Source organism: Meles meles, chromosome 8, assembly GCF_922984935.1.
Source record: "Meles meles chromosome 8, mMelMel3.1 paternal haplotype, whole genome shotgun sequence".
Lineage (NCBI taxonomy): Eukaryota > Metazoa > Chordata > Mammalia > Carnivora > Mustelidae > Meles > Meles meles.
In genome coordinates this window covers 48978044-48997100 of record NC_060073.1, presented here as the reverse complement: position 1 = coordinate 48997100, position 19057 = coordinate 48978044, and the positions used below count along the sequence as shown (strand labels likewise).

Genomic DNA, 19057 nt, shown 5'->3' with positions numbered 1-19057 from the left:
CTCGATCCCAGGACCCTGGGATCATGACCTGAGCTGAAGGCAGACGCTTAACTGATGAGCCACCCATTTAGGTCTATTAGACCGTGCCAACCAGAGGTCTGTCACTGTTGTGACATTATATTGTTACATTATAATATGCATGTCATTTTTGATGTGGCTTTCACATTCCTGTATTGTAAACACTTATTTGGCAGAATTACACAAATGAATTTAATGTGTGCAAATGAATACACGGGGGATTATGAATAATGGCATAGGAATTTACTTCAGTAGAAATGTAAGGGCGTAAAGGATGGCTCTTGTGGAAGGAGGAAATGGGGGGAACTTTGGGGGAAAAAGGTGATTACTCGAAATGGGATTCATCGAAATTAATAATTCACAAAGTTATTTAAAGCACAATGACAGGGTTCCAAGCACCAGCTTCTCAGATCCCACAATGGGCACTTTATTTTGCAAACACAGGGTGCGGTTAGAGTGAGTGTTTAATGATGCTTCAGGACCAAGGTCCCACTGAAAAACTTGGAGCTTGTGGATGGATTCTCTGGGCTATCAGACTTTGTATGGCTTCTCAGACTTTAATGCAAAGGGAGAACTCAAAGCCGTCTGAAGTACATTCCCCTGGTACCTTTTAACAAAGTTGAATGTACAGTATTTAAAATACAGCATCAGACCTTAAGCTTGTTAATTCGATAAGGAAACCAGCAAAGCGACACATAATTAAAGATCCCCAAACAATTTCAACTTTGTGTTGTGTATGTACACAAATCTTTGTGTACATACAGACACACACACATTTCCCCCTACCTCCTTCTAAGGGCTTGGGCTCTTCAGAGTCAGTGAGGTCATGGGTCATGGTGACAAACGCCGAACAAGCACATTAACGGGCTGGATGCTGTGCCAGTTTTCATTAACGATCTCTTTCATCTTTATCACACTTCGGTGAGGTAGGTGATTTTTTCCTTTTTATGGTGATTTTCTTCGTATGGAAGAGGCCTGGAGCAATGGCTCGTCTAAGCTATAAGCTAGTTCCGGGGCCGGGTCTCCAACACACACTTGTGTAGGACCTGATTTGCCTAGTCCCTAGGCTAGGGTGGCCTCCTTGGTACCAGCCGTTCTGGAAAATCACTCTTCAGTTTATGACGCGTGCGCCCACTGCCACCACGGAAGACTTGGTCACGACTCCGCTGTCCCTGGCGGCGCTAATGCCAGTAGACCCGCCCGATAGCAGCGGCGACAGCCGGCAGTGTGCATCATTTTATTTCATCCCGGGACACAGCCTGCCCCGCGGGGTAGCCAGGCAGCAGCCACTGAAAGCAGGATGGCAGCCCGGGTCTACTGACTGCGCAGCCTGAGAAGATGACCAGAAGGCTGCAGGATCCGCTCCTGTCTGAGGAGCTGAGCGTTGGTCGGGAGCCTGCAAGGCGCGGAGGAAGAGTCGTCTGGAGGATGAGCGCCCCCTGCTGGCTTCGCATCGTGTACCAACCAGGCGGCTCGTTTCCCCCAAATCAGTGGTTGTTTATATTGGGGGAAAACCAGCAAATCGGTCCCTCTGTTACCTCTGGCTCCGCTTGAAGCTAAGAGAAAAACAGCAGAGGGTGAAGAAAGGAAGGAAGACTCTAAACAACAGAGACTATTTTGGAAGTGGTTAGTAATGCTTGAAAATACACTTTTCTACACGATTTCAGTGTTACATATCCAAGGACTTCAAGTGTTGAGTGGAAGATCCCCCACCCAGGGTGGGCCATTTTAAAGCACCTTGCCTGAAATCTGGCCAAGTGAGGCAGCAGCTCCTTTAGGCCAGTGAAAATCTGGGCTTTCTACGTGTGCACGGGGAGTGGTTTTCCTGATGAAGCCTAGCAAGATTCTGCCACCCCTACCCCGGGGGTGTGGCAGGTGCCTCCAGCGCTCCCACAGCCAGCCCAGACCGCTCCACAGCTGTGACTCCTCCACCCCCCACCCCGGCTCAGGCTTCCCAGGCACAGGGTTGCTCCTTTCATGCCTGTGGTGTTCTGGATGCCAGCACGAGCAGCACCGTGAGCAAGAAGAGAGTGTGTGCCTTGCCTTAGGTGGGAGTTCCATAGCCGGAGAAGGGAAAACTGTGGAACAGAGAGGGAGGGACAAGGAGGTGCTTCTCTCTAGATTTCAAAGCAACAGGGTCTTGCAGAAAAGGGAGGTGCCTTCTGTGGTGGGTACAGGAACAGACCTGAACAGGGAAGGCACAGCAGCACTCACTTGAGGAAATACCTTTATATATTGTAGCAGTAATGACAGCCGCCAGCACTTCCAAGCTGTGTGACAAGCACGCTATGCCAAGCACGATGACGTGGATACTGTGCTTCTCTGCAGTCTGTCAGTAGTGGAACAGAGGCTCAGAAACATGAGGGTACGTTACCAAGAGCCATCGCCAGGATGTGGCCGTGCCAAGGTTTGGCTCCACTCTGTTCTTAACCACCTCCCTGTACTGTTGAAGGAATAAAGAAACTCTTCAAACAGAAAGACAGCTGCCTTCCAACGGATGAGCTCTCTAAGCCCAGGCTGGCTGTCACAGTGCCTTTCACCTTGGGTAGAGGGTCGGGCTGGATTTTCCCTGAGCTCCTTTTCCACCGTCTGGGGCGGTGATTCTTCTCGGGGTTTGGGACAAAGAAGTGAAAGAAGTGAGGAGGGTTTCCACCTGGACTTTAGAACACGTCACCCCATCGTGCTGTAGAGGCACATGCTCGTTCCAGTGGTTCCAGAAGCCTGATACCCTAATAGCAGTGTGAGATTTGGGGCAGAGGTGCTCAGCCTGACTCCGGTCTGTATGAGGGCTCTAATGGTCTGAGTGTATTTGTGACCTGAACATCTTGTAGTAAGGTAGCTGAAAATTGGGCCAGAGACATGGAAGGAACCAGGCTCGAGAGGATATGCTCACTGGGTGATTTGGACCATATTGAAATTCAGGTGGAAACCAGAATCATTTTTTTTTAATTAATGGTGATTTGAGTATGTAGTAAAGTCACACAGTCCAAAGTTGATAAGCATAAAAGAATGGAGAGAGACTTCCCTTCCTTCTAACCACTGTTGCTAGATTCTTATGGCGTTTTTTGTTTTGTTTTTTTGGTTTTTTGTGGTTTGTTTTTTTGTTTGTTTGTTTGTTTGTTTTTTGAGTGAGAAAGAGCACAAGCAGGGGGGAGCGGCAGAGGTAGAGGGAGAAGCAGACTTCTCCCCAAGCAGGGAACCTGATACGGGACTCGATTCTAGGACCGTGGGATCGTGGCCCCAGCTGAAGGCAGCTGCTTCATGGACAGAACCATGCAGACACCCCTCTTATGGATCTTTCCAGAGGTTTTAATACATATGTAGCAAAACATGAAGCTCACTCCCCTTTTGAAAGAGAAGCTGTGTTCTGATTGTGTTTTAGGAAGCTGACAGTGGCAGCAGGTCAGAGAGTAGCTAGGGTAGGGCAGTGACCGTCTGGTCAAGGTGTTGGGTGGCAAGGACCAAACCAGGGCAGCAGCCTGGCCAAGCCCAAGGGGTACAGAAAATAGGGAGTGTCCGAGGGGAGAGGCATCAAAGGCCTTGGGTCTGATTAGTTGTGGGAGAAAGAGCGTCGTGGAGATGACTGTTTGGGGGACCAGGGCCGGTGCTGTCATTTGAGGAGTTGTGGAACAGAGAGGAAGCAGGATTGCCATGTAGTCATGCTCTTGCCTCTCGTCGTCGAAATAAACCTGCTGAAATGGGTATCAGAAACGGGCTCAGAGAGTTTAAGTAACTGAACCCAGGAATCAGCTCATTGACGGCAGAGCTGGAGATTGGAAGTTTGTCTGAATCTAGCGCCTGTGGTTTGAGGAGCTGGAGGGGAGGTGGCAGCAATAACCAGCATTTCAGGAGGTCGTCGGTACCAAGCAAGTGCTTCTTCATGGATTCTCTCACAGTGTGACATGGAGGGGACCAGGCATGGAAGGGTCATCCAAGAAGAAGGACGTTTCCCCAGCACCTCCCCCCGGGGAAGGCAAGGGCAGAACTTCTGCCCTCTGAGGGAGGACACCCTGCAGTTCCGCAGACACGTCCCGCAGATCCCCCCCTTTTTTTTCCCAGGAAGGCAGTTGGTCAGTGTGACCCCATGAATGATTTAATTTTCCTATTTTTATAGCTCCTTTCCAAGGCCTGAAGTCACAGATCAACCGAAATTCCTTTGTTAGATCACAGAACCTGGTTTTGGTTGGGAAAATGTGACCAGCACAGCTCTCAGGAAGTCTGAAATCCATGAGGCCTGTGGCAGAATGAAGGGCAGGCGGTTTGAGGCGGTTGAGGGGACTAGGTTGGAGAAATACAGGAGGACGGTCAGCAGCAAGGTGGAAACTCCAGAGGGCCGGGGGAGCCCTTGCCAGTGTTGTGACCGGGCGGACTGCTGTGGCCACTGGCGGCAGTGCATTCGCGGGTTCGTGGGGAGATGGCTGTCTGGGCAGATCTGGTTTCTGGTCCTTCAGAAAGAGGCCCCTTCACCACCAACCCCCCCCCCCCATTTATGGCTTGCCGGGGGCATCTCGTTAATAGTACACCAGGGTGCCAGCACCTGTGCAGTACGCTGGGGCTCATACAGGACTGTTGTGTTTGCTCAGTCATTGGCACTTCCGGTGGACCCGTGGAGCCCAGGTGACAGCCCCATGTTCCGATGAGGAAGCCAGGACCCAGGAAGGTTAGGCAGCTTGCCATGGGCTGCACACCCCAGAAACAGCAGCAAACCTGGCTTCTGCTCCCTGTGTTGGTAATGGACACGCCCGTGCTTAGAATGAATGGTCAGAAAGCACCTCCGGCCTTCCCGGGTCTCCGAGGAAGCCTACAGCAGAGGGGGTCTGATGGGGGGCCATGCCCCCCCCCGAGTTTTCGGGTAGGACACAAACTGTGCAGCATTTGGGGGCTGGGGAGACTGGCACACTGTTGTGTGGTGTGGTTTTCTCCGCTCTGCCCCGTGCGGCAGCAGAGCCGTCCTCCCAGCGGTGCGTGGTTTATTCTCGTGTCTGAGCCGCTCTGGGCGCTCACCCTGTGTTTTTACTTGCCATCAGGGGGGACGAGGCAATTGAAAGCATCTGGAAATCTGGGTTTTGTGGACGTTTCACAGAGGTCCGGCCAGGCTCCCATCTGTTCTCCTTGGCAGGTTGGCACCCCCACGTGCCTGCCTTCCCACTTGCTGTCCATGCACGTGGCCCATGGGCTCTTACCGCCGCACCCTGGTGGGGGAAGACAGCCCCTCTGCAAAGGTGGTGGAAGTGGGAGGCAGGGCTGAGGTGGGGCCTCCTGGTATGAGATCCCGGCAGGAAGGACTGATTTTTGCTCCATATTCTTTGCTCTCAATGCTGTTTATTTTTGAGAGGAGCACAGGGGAGGGGATGAAGCAGTGCCCGGGTGCCAGTAGCCAGAACAGGGCCGGTGCCTTGGAGCAGTTAGATGAGGAGAGGCCCTGCTTGAGTTGGAGCCCAGCCCAGCCACACCCCACCACTCGCCCAGCTTCCCCCACCCCGACCCACCCTGGCCCCAGCACTGAATGTGCAGGTTCCTCTCCTTGGCTTGGCCCCACCGCCACTCCCTGTCCCTGCAGGGCCTGGGCATTATCACAGGCTGCCAGGGCTGTCCTGGGGTTGTGTGGACAGAGCCCAGGCAGGAGAGGAACAGGACACAAAGGTAGGTGATCTGTCCCTCCCCGGTCTGTTCCGACTTGTACATGAGCCCCCCTTGACATGAGTTATTTGTCTTGGTTTCTTAAAATTCCTAAGTGGATTATAATTTTTCCTCTTGGTATTATTTGACAGCAGTCATTTTTCAAGGTTTTACTGCGTTCTTCAGATACTTGGAATTTTTGAAACAAGTTTGGGAGAAGACCGCCACCTTCATGTCGGACAGGGTAGTGCAACTCCGGTCCGAGGAAGCGGCGCCTGTGCCAAGGACCAGAAGATTTGTCTGGGTTTCCCTGTCCTTTTTCACAGACAGCGAGCTGCCTCACCAGGGGTCTCTGGAATAGAACCTGTTAGCCATGCTTTCGAAAAAGAGGAAAGAAAGAAAAGAAAACCCAGGGGCCGCTTTTGGGAGTTGGGTGGGCTGTTCTGGTGTGTCTCCTCGGTGGTGACGGGCACTTTCAAGGGCAGGCTCTCTGTGCTTCAGGGAGTGGGCATTGACGTGTCTGAGGGAAATTTGGGAGCCAGATCACTCCAGGCTCTGGGTGCACATCACCACCCCACACACACACGTTACAGTAGCGAACGAGTAGAAATCACCCTGTGTGTCTCCTGTGTTCCTTTTAATCTCTGCTTTACGTTTTGGTATTTTCCATTTCGTGGCTTTCAGAAGGATAATCTTAATTTCACATGATCTTCGTCTGAAGTAAAGAAATAACCATGATTACTTGGCAATAATAGTAACAAATTATGTGCAAACACAGCATTATGTATTTTCCACACATTATCTCACTTTATGTTTGTACCACTCCTTCAAGGTAGACACTAGGATTACCCCTGCATTATGGATGTGGAAGCTACCCCAGGGCGCTGAACTTCCCCATTTTAATTACATTATTTATTTTTGTTTTATCTTTTAGGATTTTATTTATTTATCTGTATATGTGCTGCCGAAGCGAGCACGTGGATTTTATTTATTTATCTGACAAAGAGACAGCAAGAGAGGGAACACAAGCAGGGAGGGTGGGAGTGGGAGAAGCAGGCTTCGCTCTGAGCAGGGAGCCCAATGCAGGACTCAGTCCTAGGACCCTGGGATCATGACCCAAACCGAAGGCAGATACTCAACCGACTGAGCCACCCAGGCGCCCCTGAACTTGCCCATTTTATTTATTTATTTATTTATTTATTTGACAGACAGAGATCACAAGTAGGCAGAGAGGCAGGCAGAGAGAGAGGAGGAAGCAGGCTCCCCGCCGAGCAGAGAGCCCGATGCGGGACTCGATCCCAGGACCCTGAGATCATGACCTGAGCCGAAGGCAGAGGCTTAACCCACTGAGCCACCCAGGTGCCCTGAACTTGCCCATTTTAGATGACCCCACCAGGAAGTGGCCCCTGCACCAGGATTCAGACTTGGACCCCAGCTGACTCCAGAGTTCCAGTGCTTCTCACCCCTCTGCAACCTCCCCAAGGAGCAGGGAGGGGAGGAGAGATGGGAGCAGAAAAGAAAGTGACCTTAGAACAGATTTGGAAAAGGAGGAAAAGTCCTTCATTAAACCCCCAGGGTAGCTAAATAGCCCAGCGCGAGTAACTTTTTGAGTTCTAAGGATTACATTTACCTTTGTCACTGTTTACAACTGCTGTGAGGAATGACTGCAGGGATTATAACCATGAGAAAAGAAAATGAGCATTTTCCCAAGTCAGAAGAGAAATCTGAGTATTAAGATGGAGCTGCAGGACAATCTGGATCCAGGTGGGGTTTCGCTGGGGGGTGTTGGTGTTTTGGTGAACCCTGCAGGCAGACAAGAACCCTGGCTTCTGCCCAGCTGTCCTGAGTATTTGAGCCATAGGAAGACTCTGTGATCTGACCAAGTTCCTCTCCGGCCAAGGGAACTTGTGACCAGCTAGAATAAACATCCTGAAGCACAACTCTCAATATTTTTGTTTCCCTTTATAGTTGTTTCTCTTCCTCAAAAAACTCCGTGATGTTCCAGCATCATTTTCAGTTGGCTGTTTATTTAATTTAATAAAGTCATTCATGTGCTTTGTATATAAACCAAACTGAACCAGACTCACGGCCGGTAAAGAAAAGCAGCAGTCCTCTGCCCCATGTCTCCTCACCTCCCGGTCCTACTCCTTAGGGACAGCTACTTAACAGCTTTTCAGCCATTTCTTCCTATATTATCTCCATATTTCCAAAAAAAAAAAAAAACAAAAACAAACATGTTCATGCTGTGCATTTCAACCCATTAATTTCGGACAGCTTCTGCTGGCTTCTTACTGTGGAAGACCAGGACTTAGCTCTCTAAATAAATTGAGAACTTGTTCTCTTCCCTTCCTATTCCCCAGTCTGGTTATATCACAATTTTTGGTTTAATTAACACTCAGTGTTTGTATTACAAGCCTGTAAGGTCACATACAGCATGGTTCATGTGTGATGTATTAGAACCATTTCCTGGATTGTGAAACACTTTTTCCTAGGGTTTGTTCTTGCCTCTTCTCTTGTCTGGTTTTTACGTACCTATACAAATTCATCTCCAACGTTTCTAACGGAGTTCTCATACTCTTCTCCAGATGGTCAGACAACTCAGAGTCTTTCAGGTCATTGTCCCTTTGGTGACACCCCTCCAGCAGCCCCCAGCTTCTCGTGCACCCTGGACTGGCTGCCGTCCAGGTCAGCCTCCCAGCTACTGGGCTGATGCATTCTTCACTCCCTCTTCTGGATTAGGGCCCCATCTCCCTCTTGCCACATAGTCCCTCATTTTGTGAAAACATCCTCTGTGCCTAGCTTTTAATAGTTGCAAGAAGGATAATTTTCTGAAACTTACATGTCTGTGTTCTACTCTCAGATGTGATGGGGAACTTGGTTCTCATCATGGTTTCCACCTTAGACTTGTGAAACTTGAGGGACATTTTCAAATGAGTTCCACATGGGTGCTCCTTGCTCACAGGTACCCCTGTATCTTTAGTGTGGAGAATACAGCCATTCGTTTGAAAAGAGCAGGCGAATGCTGCCTTAAGTCACGTGATGTGTAGGAGAGGGGATGTTGACTGTCGTTATTCCCTATCTTCTTTGTGGGAATCATTGAGAACATTATATTTACATGGGCAAATATGTGATTCTGACTGTGGAGGCAGTAAGCTAGCTCCATACATTCAACTCTGTAGGTTCTTTGAAGAGAGGGATTTTGTACTATCATGTCATGGAGTCCCTGTGCCTTGCATAGAATGTGTCAGGAATGCTGGTTCATTCTACTGAAATCCATAAAAGAAATAGGCACAGTGAGTACCTTTTTTGTTGTTGTCATTGTTATGTCAATCATCAGCATATCTCCTGAGTGCCTAAAGAGACTTTTTTTTTTAATTGAGCAAACCAATGTTAAGCTCTGTTTTGGAAATCAAAACAAGAAATGTAGTCTTGGGCTTTCATATACACGACTTCTTGACATTCACTCTGTTTCTGCTTAATATTGCCCCCAACACTTGGGATTTTAGTTGTTGCTGTTAGTGGTGTTTTGCAAACATTTGTTTCCTGCCCTGTAAAATAGAATTGCCCTTCTTTGGTTTTGTGCTTCACCTTTGGTTTTGGGAAAACCAGCATTGCTGAAGAGAAAATGGGATGTATTTGGGAAGGAGACAGGGAAATAAGGTACGCACCCTAGCCTTCTTCCCTTATAAGGAGGACTGACAGGATGGGAAGTAGTTAGAGCCTTACCAGATGGTTTCTTCCGAGTTTTGATTTGACCAAAACTTAAACCCAAACATATCGGGTGAATTTCTTCTTCTCGGTCTTCTGGATTTGGGGGCAGAGGGATTCCTGACCTATCCAGGTTGAATTAAGGGGTGAGGGAGGGCTGTTTGTCTCACTGCTGTGGTCTCCAGGATACCTTCTTTAGTCCTTTGTATTCTTAGAAACAAAGTCACCTCTTGGCAGGAATAAAGGTACCCAGATGCCAGCAGTCAGGGTTTGGTTTCACGTCACCAGCCTCGGGGAGGCAGTGCCCGGTTTCCTTTGGCAAAGACAGCCTGCCCTTCTCAGTTCATTTCAGCCACTCGGGCACAAAGGTAACTTCCTCAAAATAGAAACCTTTGAAGACTCCTGTCGGCTGCATCTCTGAATTCTTATGTTTATCAATTCTAATCTAACTTCTTAGAATTTTGGAAATGCTAGTTAATCCCCCCCCCCTTTTTTTTTCTCAAATCAGCTTTCAGAAAACATGGATCTGAGTGAGAAGCGTCGAGGCACTTTCTGCCGGAGACCGTGCGGTTGACGTTTGCAGCCAATGCATGGGCTGGGTCGCTGACAGGTCCAAGTTTTATTCTTAACTCCAGGACTATTCCCGGAAGTGTGACCTCAGGCAGCTCTGTACATTTCTGAACTTCCATTTCCCCATGTGTAATGACTTCAATAAAATGTCCCTACGGTGTCATTGCGAGGCCAGGATTACCCGAGGTCACGTAGATAGAAAGCACATTACACAGAGCCGTGAGTGGGCACGGCTCCTCTCCTTCCTTCAGGCCCGGGAGAGGCCCACAGCCAGAGAAGCTTGTTAGGAGAGGGCCAGAACCAAGGCTTTGAACAGTCACTTGGCTTCACGACTTGCTTCTAGCTCCTGGCTTACTTGCGTTTGTGTTTTCTTTGCTAGGCGGGAGGGGTAGCTAACGTAGGAAGTTCTTCTCTTCTCCCCCAGGATCTAGTAATCTCACGTAATAATAAACCACGACAACAGTAATCTTAGCAGCTACGATTCATCCAACACTTCCTAGATGCCAGGCCCTCTGCCGAGCACCCCTCCATGCCTTGTTCCCTCCCCGCTCCCCAGTCCTGTTGTGAATTGTACATCCTGTGTCCCCATTGCTCATGTGAGCAAAACTGAGATGCAAGTTCCCCTTGGGCTCCAGCGCATTTGTGCCTGGCACTCAGCACTTTGATGTTCAGCCATATCTTCACGGCCCCAGGTAAGGTGGGGTCAATACTGCGCCCTTTGCCTTTCTGTCCTCTTGACACGTAGAGGTCCTGTATTCCACCAGGACACTGCAGGGGCCTTTGGATGTCAGGAGCAAAAAAGACCACAAGTCTCGGCTTCTCACCTCCATCCCCAGCTCTGCCTGCCGGTCGGCAGCTGCCAAGGAGGAGGAGCTAAGAGCCTGGTAGTCAACAGACAGACAGGCCACAGGTGGCCCCATAGCTCTGCTCGTGTTGACTCCCAGGCCATAAACTCCCTGCCTGCAGGTGGCACAGGACAGAAATGGTGCCTCCCAGACGGGGCTGGGTGGCGCTGGGAACTTGCTGCCGGCAGAGGTTAGTAATAAGGGTTGGGTGGATGGACATGCAGAAGGCCTGTCATCTGAGTGATGAAAGAACAATGCCCTCTGCCCGCAGCTCTCAGAATGGTGGGGAAGCAGAGAAGGATCAAGGGAGCTCGACACGGGCACACACTACTCGTTCATCTTTGCCTCTCCGGCTGCCTTTACACCAGTGTCTGTGTCCCCAACTTGGCCCGTGTTGTTTTTTCTCCTGCCCACTAATGAGAATGGAAGCTCGTTAGCAGGAGTGCCTCGTGCATTTCTGTGGGCTTTCGTTGGCTTATAATTGAAAAGATGATGTGACAGCAACATTTGGAAACATTTATAAAAAGGTCAGGGGCCTTCCACTGTACCCCCTAATCTCAGCTCCCCAACGTGGCAATGGCTTTGACTTTATTTTAAAAATTCTCTTCCATCACAGGCAGACTCTGTCCCTGCAGCGTGGTTCCCAGCCCTCCATCTCACCTGGAAGCTAGCAGCTAGCTGGGCGGGGGCTGGATCCGTGCCAGAGCTTCACAGGTTCCCCTTTCCATTTCACCTGATACCTCTTAGAGATTTTGAAGCTCTGGTAGAAATATCACTCTGATGGTTGAGCAGGAGAGGGGCTCAGCCCTCTCCCAAAAGATGCCAGGCCCTGGCCACCATCCCCGGGTGTCCGGTACCATGGACAACTGACATTGGATGGGATTTCAAGCCTCCTGCCCATTGGCCCTGTGGCCAGAGATCTCATGCCTATGTAGCAAGTCATGGATTTAAACTAGCATTTCTTCAGGATACATCTAGAGGCTTTTGTGACCACAACGAGTGGATACTTTGGGTTATATCAAATTAAGAATTTTTTTTTTTTTAAAGATTTCGTTTATTTATTTGCCAGAGAGAGAGAGAGCGGGAGCAGGAGAGCAGCAGAAGCAGGGTCCCCACTGAGCAGGGAGCCTGATGCGGTGCTTGATCCGAGGACCCTGGGATCATGACCTGAGCCAAAGGCAGACGCTTAACGACTGACTGAGCCACCCAGGAGCCCAAGAAGTCTTTTTTAACTATGCTGAAAGAAGGAGGGTTTTACAAAGCAATAATAATAGCCAACATTTATCATTTGCTGTTCGTTGAACCTGTGAACTCTCGTTAGCTCATTATATGAAGTTTTTCATGTAAACCCTGTACCATCCCTAGGAGGCAGAGGCCAGCACATTCCCCATTTTACAGACGGGGGGTGGGGGGGTGTCACTTGCCCTGTATCTTAGCTAATTTTCAGTGGGTTCAAAGTTTTGTGCTTGAGCAGGCTGAGTCCAAACCCCGAACTCTTACCCAGGACACAGTATGCTCCTGGTAGGTGGCTTTGAGCAAGCCACCTTTTATTTGGGACTTCTCATTGCTAATGGCATTAGTACTCTGAAGGACTCTAGTTGGAGAAATGGGCACTTAAACTTGAAAAGCAAATAGGGACTGCCAGGTAAGTAGGGACATGGAATGGCTCACATGAGCCCTGTTGGGTTCTGATCTCCCCACAATCCCCCGATGTCCTTGTGTCTCATTAGGTTGGTGTTACAATCTTCTTAGCCCGACAGGCAGGCATGGAGTGTCTGGAGTAGAAAGTTTAGGCCAGCAGTTCTCAAACCTGGCTGCATACTGGGATTCCTTTTATGCCCATTAAAAATGACTGATGCCTGGCCTCATTTTCTGGGACTCACCTGTAGTCTGGATGGCCCCAGGGATTCGTGATTTTTTAAATGTTCCTTGAGAACCATTGGTTTGGATAACTGCTTTGTGGTCTAGTTAACCATGTTTTATACCAAAGCAAGGAGAAAAAAGGGTCTCTTTAATAAGTTACATGACGTAACCGGGTTTTGGTTGATTGGTTGGTTGGTTGGTTGGTTGGTTTGCGAATGAGTGACCTGTGTTCTCTGATTACCAGCCCCATGTGACCTTGAATCCTCTCCATGATCTCTTCTCCTGACCCGAACTTTGCACTGACAGCCATGTACTGACCAGCCCCTATGCAGGAGCTCTACACTGGTTACTAAGGGGACTGGGGAGAGAGAGGCTCAGCACTCTTACTCCTGTTGAAGGAAGTAGGTGGCTCCCGTTGCCCAGAGCACTGCGTCTGTGCTGTTGCTGGGGGAGCCGGAGCAAGACGGACATTCTGGATGACGATGTTAGTTGGCTGACCACACACATACTCCTCGTTGGGCTGAGCTGTAAATATTGGGCTCCAAAGGGTGTTGCTGTCATTTTCAGTTGAATCAGGCGAAACTGGGTGATAGAAGAGTTTCTTGGTTTGGTAGTCAGGTCATTTCAGTTGTATTTACTACTCTAGGAAAACCCTTTTTGAGCCAAAAAGACAGATTGACAGATACCCCTGTCAATAAAAGACAATGATGCTTTTAACTCTATGATGGTTTTTCTTAACATCTTCATCTTTTCAAAGGCACAGACTGTAGGTATTTAAGGTGTAAATCCGGGACTTCGAGACCGCTGCCCCTCCTCCACCTCAAGACGGATGTGCCCCAGGTTGACCAGAGGGTTTGTAATGGGAATGTTTCTGTTGGTTTCTTACAGTACAACAAACACCTCTTCGTGCACATTGGGCATGCCAACCACTCTTACAGTGACCCATTGCTCGAGTCAGTGGACATTCGTCAGATCTATGACAAATTTCCTGAAAAGAAGGGTGGCTTAAAGGAACTGTTTGGAAAAGGCCCCCAAAATGCCTTCTTCCTCGTAAAATTCTGGGTGAGTAAGACATTGCTGTGGTGGCGGTGGGTTTCGTCCAGACGGGCGCCTCCCATAAGTGAGTGCGGAGCAGCACGGCTGGTTGTGGGGTGCTTGCTGACTGCACCTGGGGGGCTGTCCCCAGGCTGGCCCTGTGGTCCCCCCTTGGGTCCAGACACACCCAGGCAGCATGTGGTGTCCCCGCCCAAGAGCAGGAGAGACGGGAGGCCTCTCTGGGCTTCTGGGCTCGCTCAGGCAATGGCTGGAGACTTCACAGATGGCTGTGGTTGTGATGGAAAACAGGGAAGACCCTCCTTCTGTTCTCACTCCATTAAGCGAAGCCACCTAGAAATTCCACTGGAGCCCAGGACCTGAGGTGGACGGGGGCTGCAATGGAGATAAGGTTTCACTCTTCCAGATTTTGTAAGTGGTAGAGAGAATACAAAATGGCTTCGCCCAATATGTGCTTTATTTGGGCTTTAAAACAGCAAGGGCGGATTTCCCCAGCTGTGGGGGCTTGGTGCTGTCCCATGGCCTCTGAGAGGAGCTTTTCTCTTCTTTCTCCACTAGTCACCCTCAGGCCAGGGGACAGCCAACAGGTCACAGGCGCGAGTGTGATTTGTGTGTATGGGAGGTGAGGACACCAAGGCAGCCAGACACCAGAGGACCTTTTAGCAATGACCCTTCATAAGGCTTCAGTCTCAAGAAAAATAAAAAGAAAAGCTCTTCCAATGTTTATACACCTGAGCATGGCATTCAAGGCCCCAAGCTAGTAGTTGGCAGGGTGTTTTCCTCGCCAACTGCTCTGTGTGTCTGATGGACTTCTTACTGTTTCTTCTCTCCCCTGGGACCAGCTCCTCCCTCCTTTGGGATGGTGGCTCCCATATCATGGCACTTTCCACCCCTTACACAGACCATCGATTTTCATTTTACTCCCAGTGTATTTACAGTTAATCAGTTCCCATGCTGGGTCATGATCATTTGGATGTGTGTCCCGCTCCCCTCTGGACCCGTCCTGCCTCCAGGGTACCCTACTCTTAAGAGTGGCTCCCGCTTATTGAATGCCTGCTGGGGGCTGGGGGCCATGCTCAGGCTTTCCACTTCCACGCACTTCCTCCGGTCCTCACAGTGGTAAGTGGACTTGGCCTCAGGTCCAGCTAAGAAAACAGAGACTCCGAGATGGGTCCTGGGCCTTGTCATTAGATTAAGTTTGGTGGTGGTGCATCTGCCGTCTTTCCTGGCTGCTTCACACCCTGTGAACCCCAGCGACTGGGAAGGGTGGGGAGGATCTGTCCACAGAGGACACTACATTTCTCCAACACTGACCAAACGCCTTGTATAAGAAAACCCAACAAATGGGGAAACAAGTGGATAAATTAAGGAAAAATACATGTTTTAAATTTCTTAGAGAACTTCCCTAGTAAATTTAGTATGTTTAGTGTCTTGTATCCTTACGTGGTAACTAGATCCCATTTTTCATGGTTCTGTATTGAATTTGGGTTGTGGAATGAGCCTTCTACTTACATTAAGGTTCTTGGGATGCATCATACATGTGGATAACCTGAACAAGCAGTAATACCTTTCTAAATTGGGTGCTGACCCTCGTGATTTGAATGGTGGTTGGAGGTCAGTTATTATGTGGTAACATGCAGTTTTCAAAGTATGGCCTGGGGACTCCTAGGGAGTTCACCAGTAGCCTTGCAAGGGGCTGAGAAGGCTGGAGCGATTTTCACTATGACACTGAGGCATTATTTGGCCCGTGCCGGCTGCTAATACGCACGCTTGAGAGTGAAACCCTCAAGACGCAGGAGGGTGAAACCACTGAGGCTTTGGCTTAGTCAGTGGCTGCACAGACACGATTTAAAGAAAGAGAGAGAACTAGATAGACCAAGAACGTCCTTTATAAGTTTTTGATGTCTTGGACCTAGAGGCCGCATTGCAAACGAATGCCTTGAGCATGCCGGCCTGCCCCTTCGTGGAAAGGAACTGATACTATTTATAGTCAAAGAGAAGATCCCAGCTTTCTAGTAAAAATAAGAATTTTGGAAAGCTCCTATTCCCCTCCATGAACTTGACAGCTTCTCAATACTTAACAGCCTTTTCTAGTGTCATCCACAGCCATATTAACAAAACTTATTATTATTATTATGATTATTATTTTGGTATTATGTAAGATAAACCTGTGGCTTTTCATGTAATAGCATTTGGAAAGTTAATTGATACAGTTTCAGACTCCACACTGCAGCTAACTTTTTAGAAAGATTTTTATTTATTTATTTGAGAGAGAGCAGGAGCAGGGGGAGAGGCAGAGGGCAAGAGAGAGAGAGAAGCAGACACCTGTTGAGCAGGGAGCCTGATGCGGGACTTGATTCCAGGACCCCGGGGTCGTGACCTAAGCCGAAGGCAGATGCTTGACCGACTGAGCTACGCCGGTGCGTCAACACTCAGCAGATTTGTCTTAGTGTAGTGTCAAAGAAAAATGACCACCGTTATCTAAAGAGCCTATGAAAATACTCTTCCCTTTTCTAGCTCCTGATTTGTGTCAGGCTGGATTTTCTTTGTGTACTTCAGCCAAAACAGTGCATCATGACAGTTAGAAGCATGTGTGAGAATCCAGGTGTTTTGCAGAAAGGCACACGTTAAATATATTTCCAAAGGGTAGAACAGTACTACTCTTCCAATTCTTCTTTTGTTTTTGACAGCCTAGGTATGTCTAATTAAAAAAAAAAAGATGTAGTTTATTTTTTTAAGTAGGAAATAAATATTTTTTAAATGCTCTCCATTTAAATTTCCAATACAGAAAGTCTAGATAGATATAACCTCCAGAAACAAAAGCTCTTTGAGGTCCTCAGTGGATTTTTAAGAGCAGAATGGGGTCCTGAGATGAAAAAGTTTGAAAGCCACTGTTGTGAAGGATAGAAAAAGAAGCTGTTCTGCTCAGGTTAATTATAATTAATCAGAAATGGTTGGATATGATGAAAGGAAACTATTTTCAGTATTTTCAAAGGAAACAGTATTGGTTTTTAATAATAAGATTTCTTATAATGGGCATGTTATTTGGATGTAAAGTGGAATGGAAAGTCTTTAGAAAGTTGGTCTTGTTTTTGCTTCCAAAATTTCCTATTTGGCTTGGGATGATTTTAATAAATGCTTTCAGGGATGGGGCCCTTTGGTCATGGGTCCCCCAAGTAATGAGTGAGGTCTAGGTTGAGGATGTATAGAGTGTGGTCCCTGGTGTGAAAGGGCCACATTTAGAAACAGTTGCTTTGAGATTAGATATAAATTTATTAAATTAACATTTGCAGGATTAAAATTGAGCACTTCTATGAATTGTGTTGGAAGACTTCATGCCTTCTGTATAATTACAAGCAGTACTTAACCTTATAAAGACATTCGGTCTCAACAGTGTTAGATGAGGAAAGACCATTTGAATTAGGTTTACAATTTGCTGCAATTTGAAGTCTCATTGGCTTCCTCTGATGCCTCAGTGAGAATAAATTATACTTAGAATATCTATCCTTGGATATCAGGAACGGATGTTTCTTAAGCAGGTCTGACACTCCCTTTGAAATATTTTGTGTATCAGCAATTTGCTTAGCAGATTTTCTTGGTTTTGTGTGAATTCAGTAAATTTCAACAGAGATCCTACACCCACTCAATCTTCATCCTCCCCCTTTTGCCCTCTGTCTTAAAGTGCCTGGAGTCTCTAAGTTGTCAAAATCAGGCTGACTCTTGCTTTGCCCGTAGGATTGCTCCCAAAAACGATTTTCAGAACAGCAGCCACGTGCAGCCTGGGCTCAGTCGGGGTAGACAAGGTCAGGAGTTTGCTGTGGAGGAAGTACTGAGTGCAACCCCAAGTGAGTGTCTGTACCTCGAGGTACAGGTAGCAGTCACTCCGCTGTTCTCAGGGTGGGGGATCCCAGCTGGCCTCCAGGGACTCAGGCCCCAATGCAGAAATGACAGGCAGAAGCAAGGATGCCAGTTAGTGCCCCCTACCCTGTTAGCCTTATCATCTCTAATGCCTTAAAGATGGGGGACGCACAAAAGTCCCTGTGGATGGCTATGTAGCTGCTGAGATACTTTTTTTTTTTTTAAGTAAGAGCCTTATTGAGGTATAATTTGCAAACCATAAAATTTGCACCTTAAAATTCAGTAATTTTAGGGGCACCTGGGTGGCCCAGGTATGATCCTGGGGTCCTGGGATTGAGCCCATGTCAGGAAGCCTGCTTCTCCCTTTCCCATTCCCCTTGCTTGTGTTCCCTCTCTCGCTGTCTCTCTCTCTGTCAAATAGATAAATAAAATCTTTTTTAAAAAATTCAGTAATTTTTAGAAAAATTTATAGAATTGTATAACCATCACTATAATCAAATTTAGAATATTTGTGTCATTCCGAAAAAGATCTGTTGTGCCTGTTTGCAAGCAATCCCTATTCCCACTCCCAGCCCCAGACAACTACTAATCTACTTTCTGTCTGTACAGATTGGCCTTTTCTGGATATTTCATGTGAGTAGACTTCTTCAGGGTGTAGTCATTTGTCCCTGGCTTCTTCCCTTGCATTCCTTTTGAGGGGCATTTATGTCACAGCGTACCACTGGTTAGCTCTTCTCTGTTGCCTAGGACCAGCCCATCATACGGACATACCACAGTTTTGCTCATCCATTCCCTAGTTGATACACTTGTGGACTGTTTCTCCACTTGAGGCTTTGATCAAATAATGCTGCTCTGAAGTCTTTGTGTACAAGTCTGTGTGTGGACCAATGGTTTCGTTTGCAGCATTTTTCTTGGCATTTTTCCCACAGGAGTAGAATTGCTGGGTCACATGGAAATTTCCCATTTAACTTAAGATACTGCCAAGCTGTTTCCTTAAGCAGTTGCTACCGTTTTACCTTGCCACCAGTGAGATGTTAACAGTCACTCACCAATCACCTTCTTCGGCCATATGGCTGCCAGTGTTCGGGTAGGGAGAGAGAGGAGCGAGCATGGTAGGTAAGGGGCTGGCCAGTGCGAGCACTGAGACACAAGGGGCAGGTGAGGCCTATTCGGGGGAATTTGGGAGCCTTCAAGACCTTGAGGTGATTTGCAGCACCTTGCAGGGTCTTCACGTGTATGGAACGTGTGGGTGGGTGGGAAAATTAGGAAAGCCAATGGATCAGGGTTTGGTCGAGTCAGCAGTAGGCAGCAGTCAGTGGTTTTAAGGATTTTTGAACCAAGAGAGGATCTGGATTCTTCTTACTGTACCATGACTTCATTTGCATTTTGCCGCCTCTATTTTTATTCTTTATCTTTTCCTTTTCATGACTATCTCCTATTTATTTCCTTTCTCCTCCTTCCTGCCTACTTTTCATTCACTCTTGTGCATTTTAATCCTACACCGCATTTAATTACAAAGAGAG

The 19057-nt window shown here is 48.0% G+C and overlaps 1 protein-coding gene across 9 annotated transcripts in view; it reads left to right on the top strand.

The window, feature by feature from the left end:
• Window positions 1–19057, top strand: part of TEAD1 (TEA domain transcription factor 1) — a 265155-nt gene that overhangs the window by 210011 nt on the left and 36087 nt on the right. For all 9 annotated transcript variants that reach the window (XM_046015380.1, XM_046015379.1, XM_046015377.1 and 6 more), the window contains one exon: window positions 13512–13685. In XM_046015380.1, coding sequence (XP_045871336.1) covers window positions 13512–13685 — 174 coding nt within the window. The remainder of the gene's footprint in view (window positions 1–13511; window positions 13686–19057) is intronic.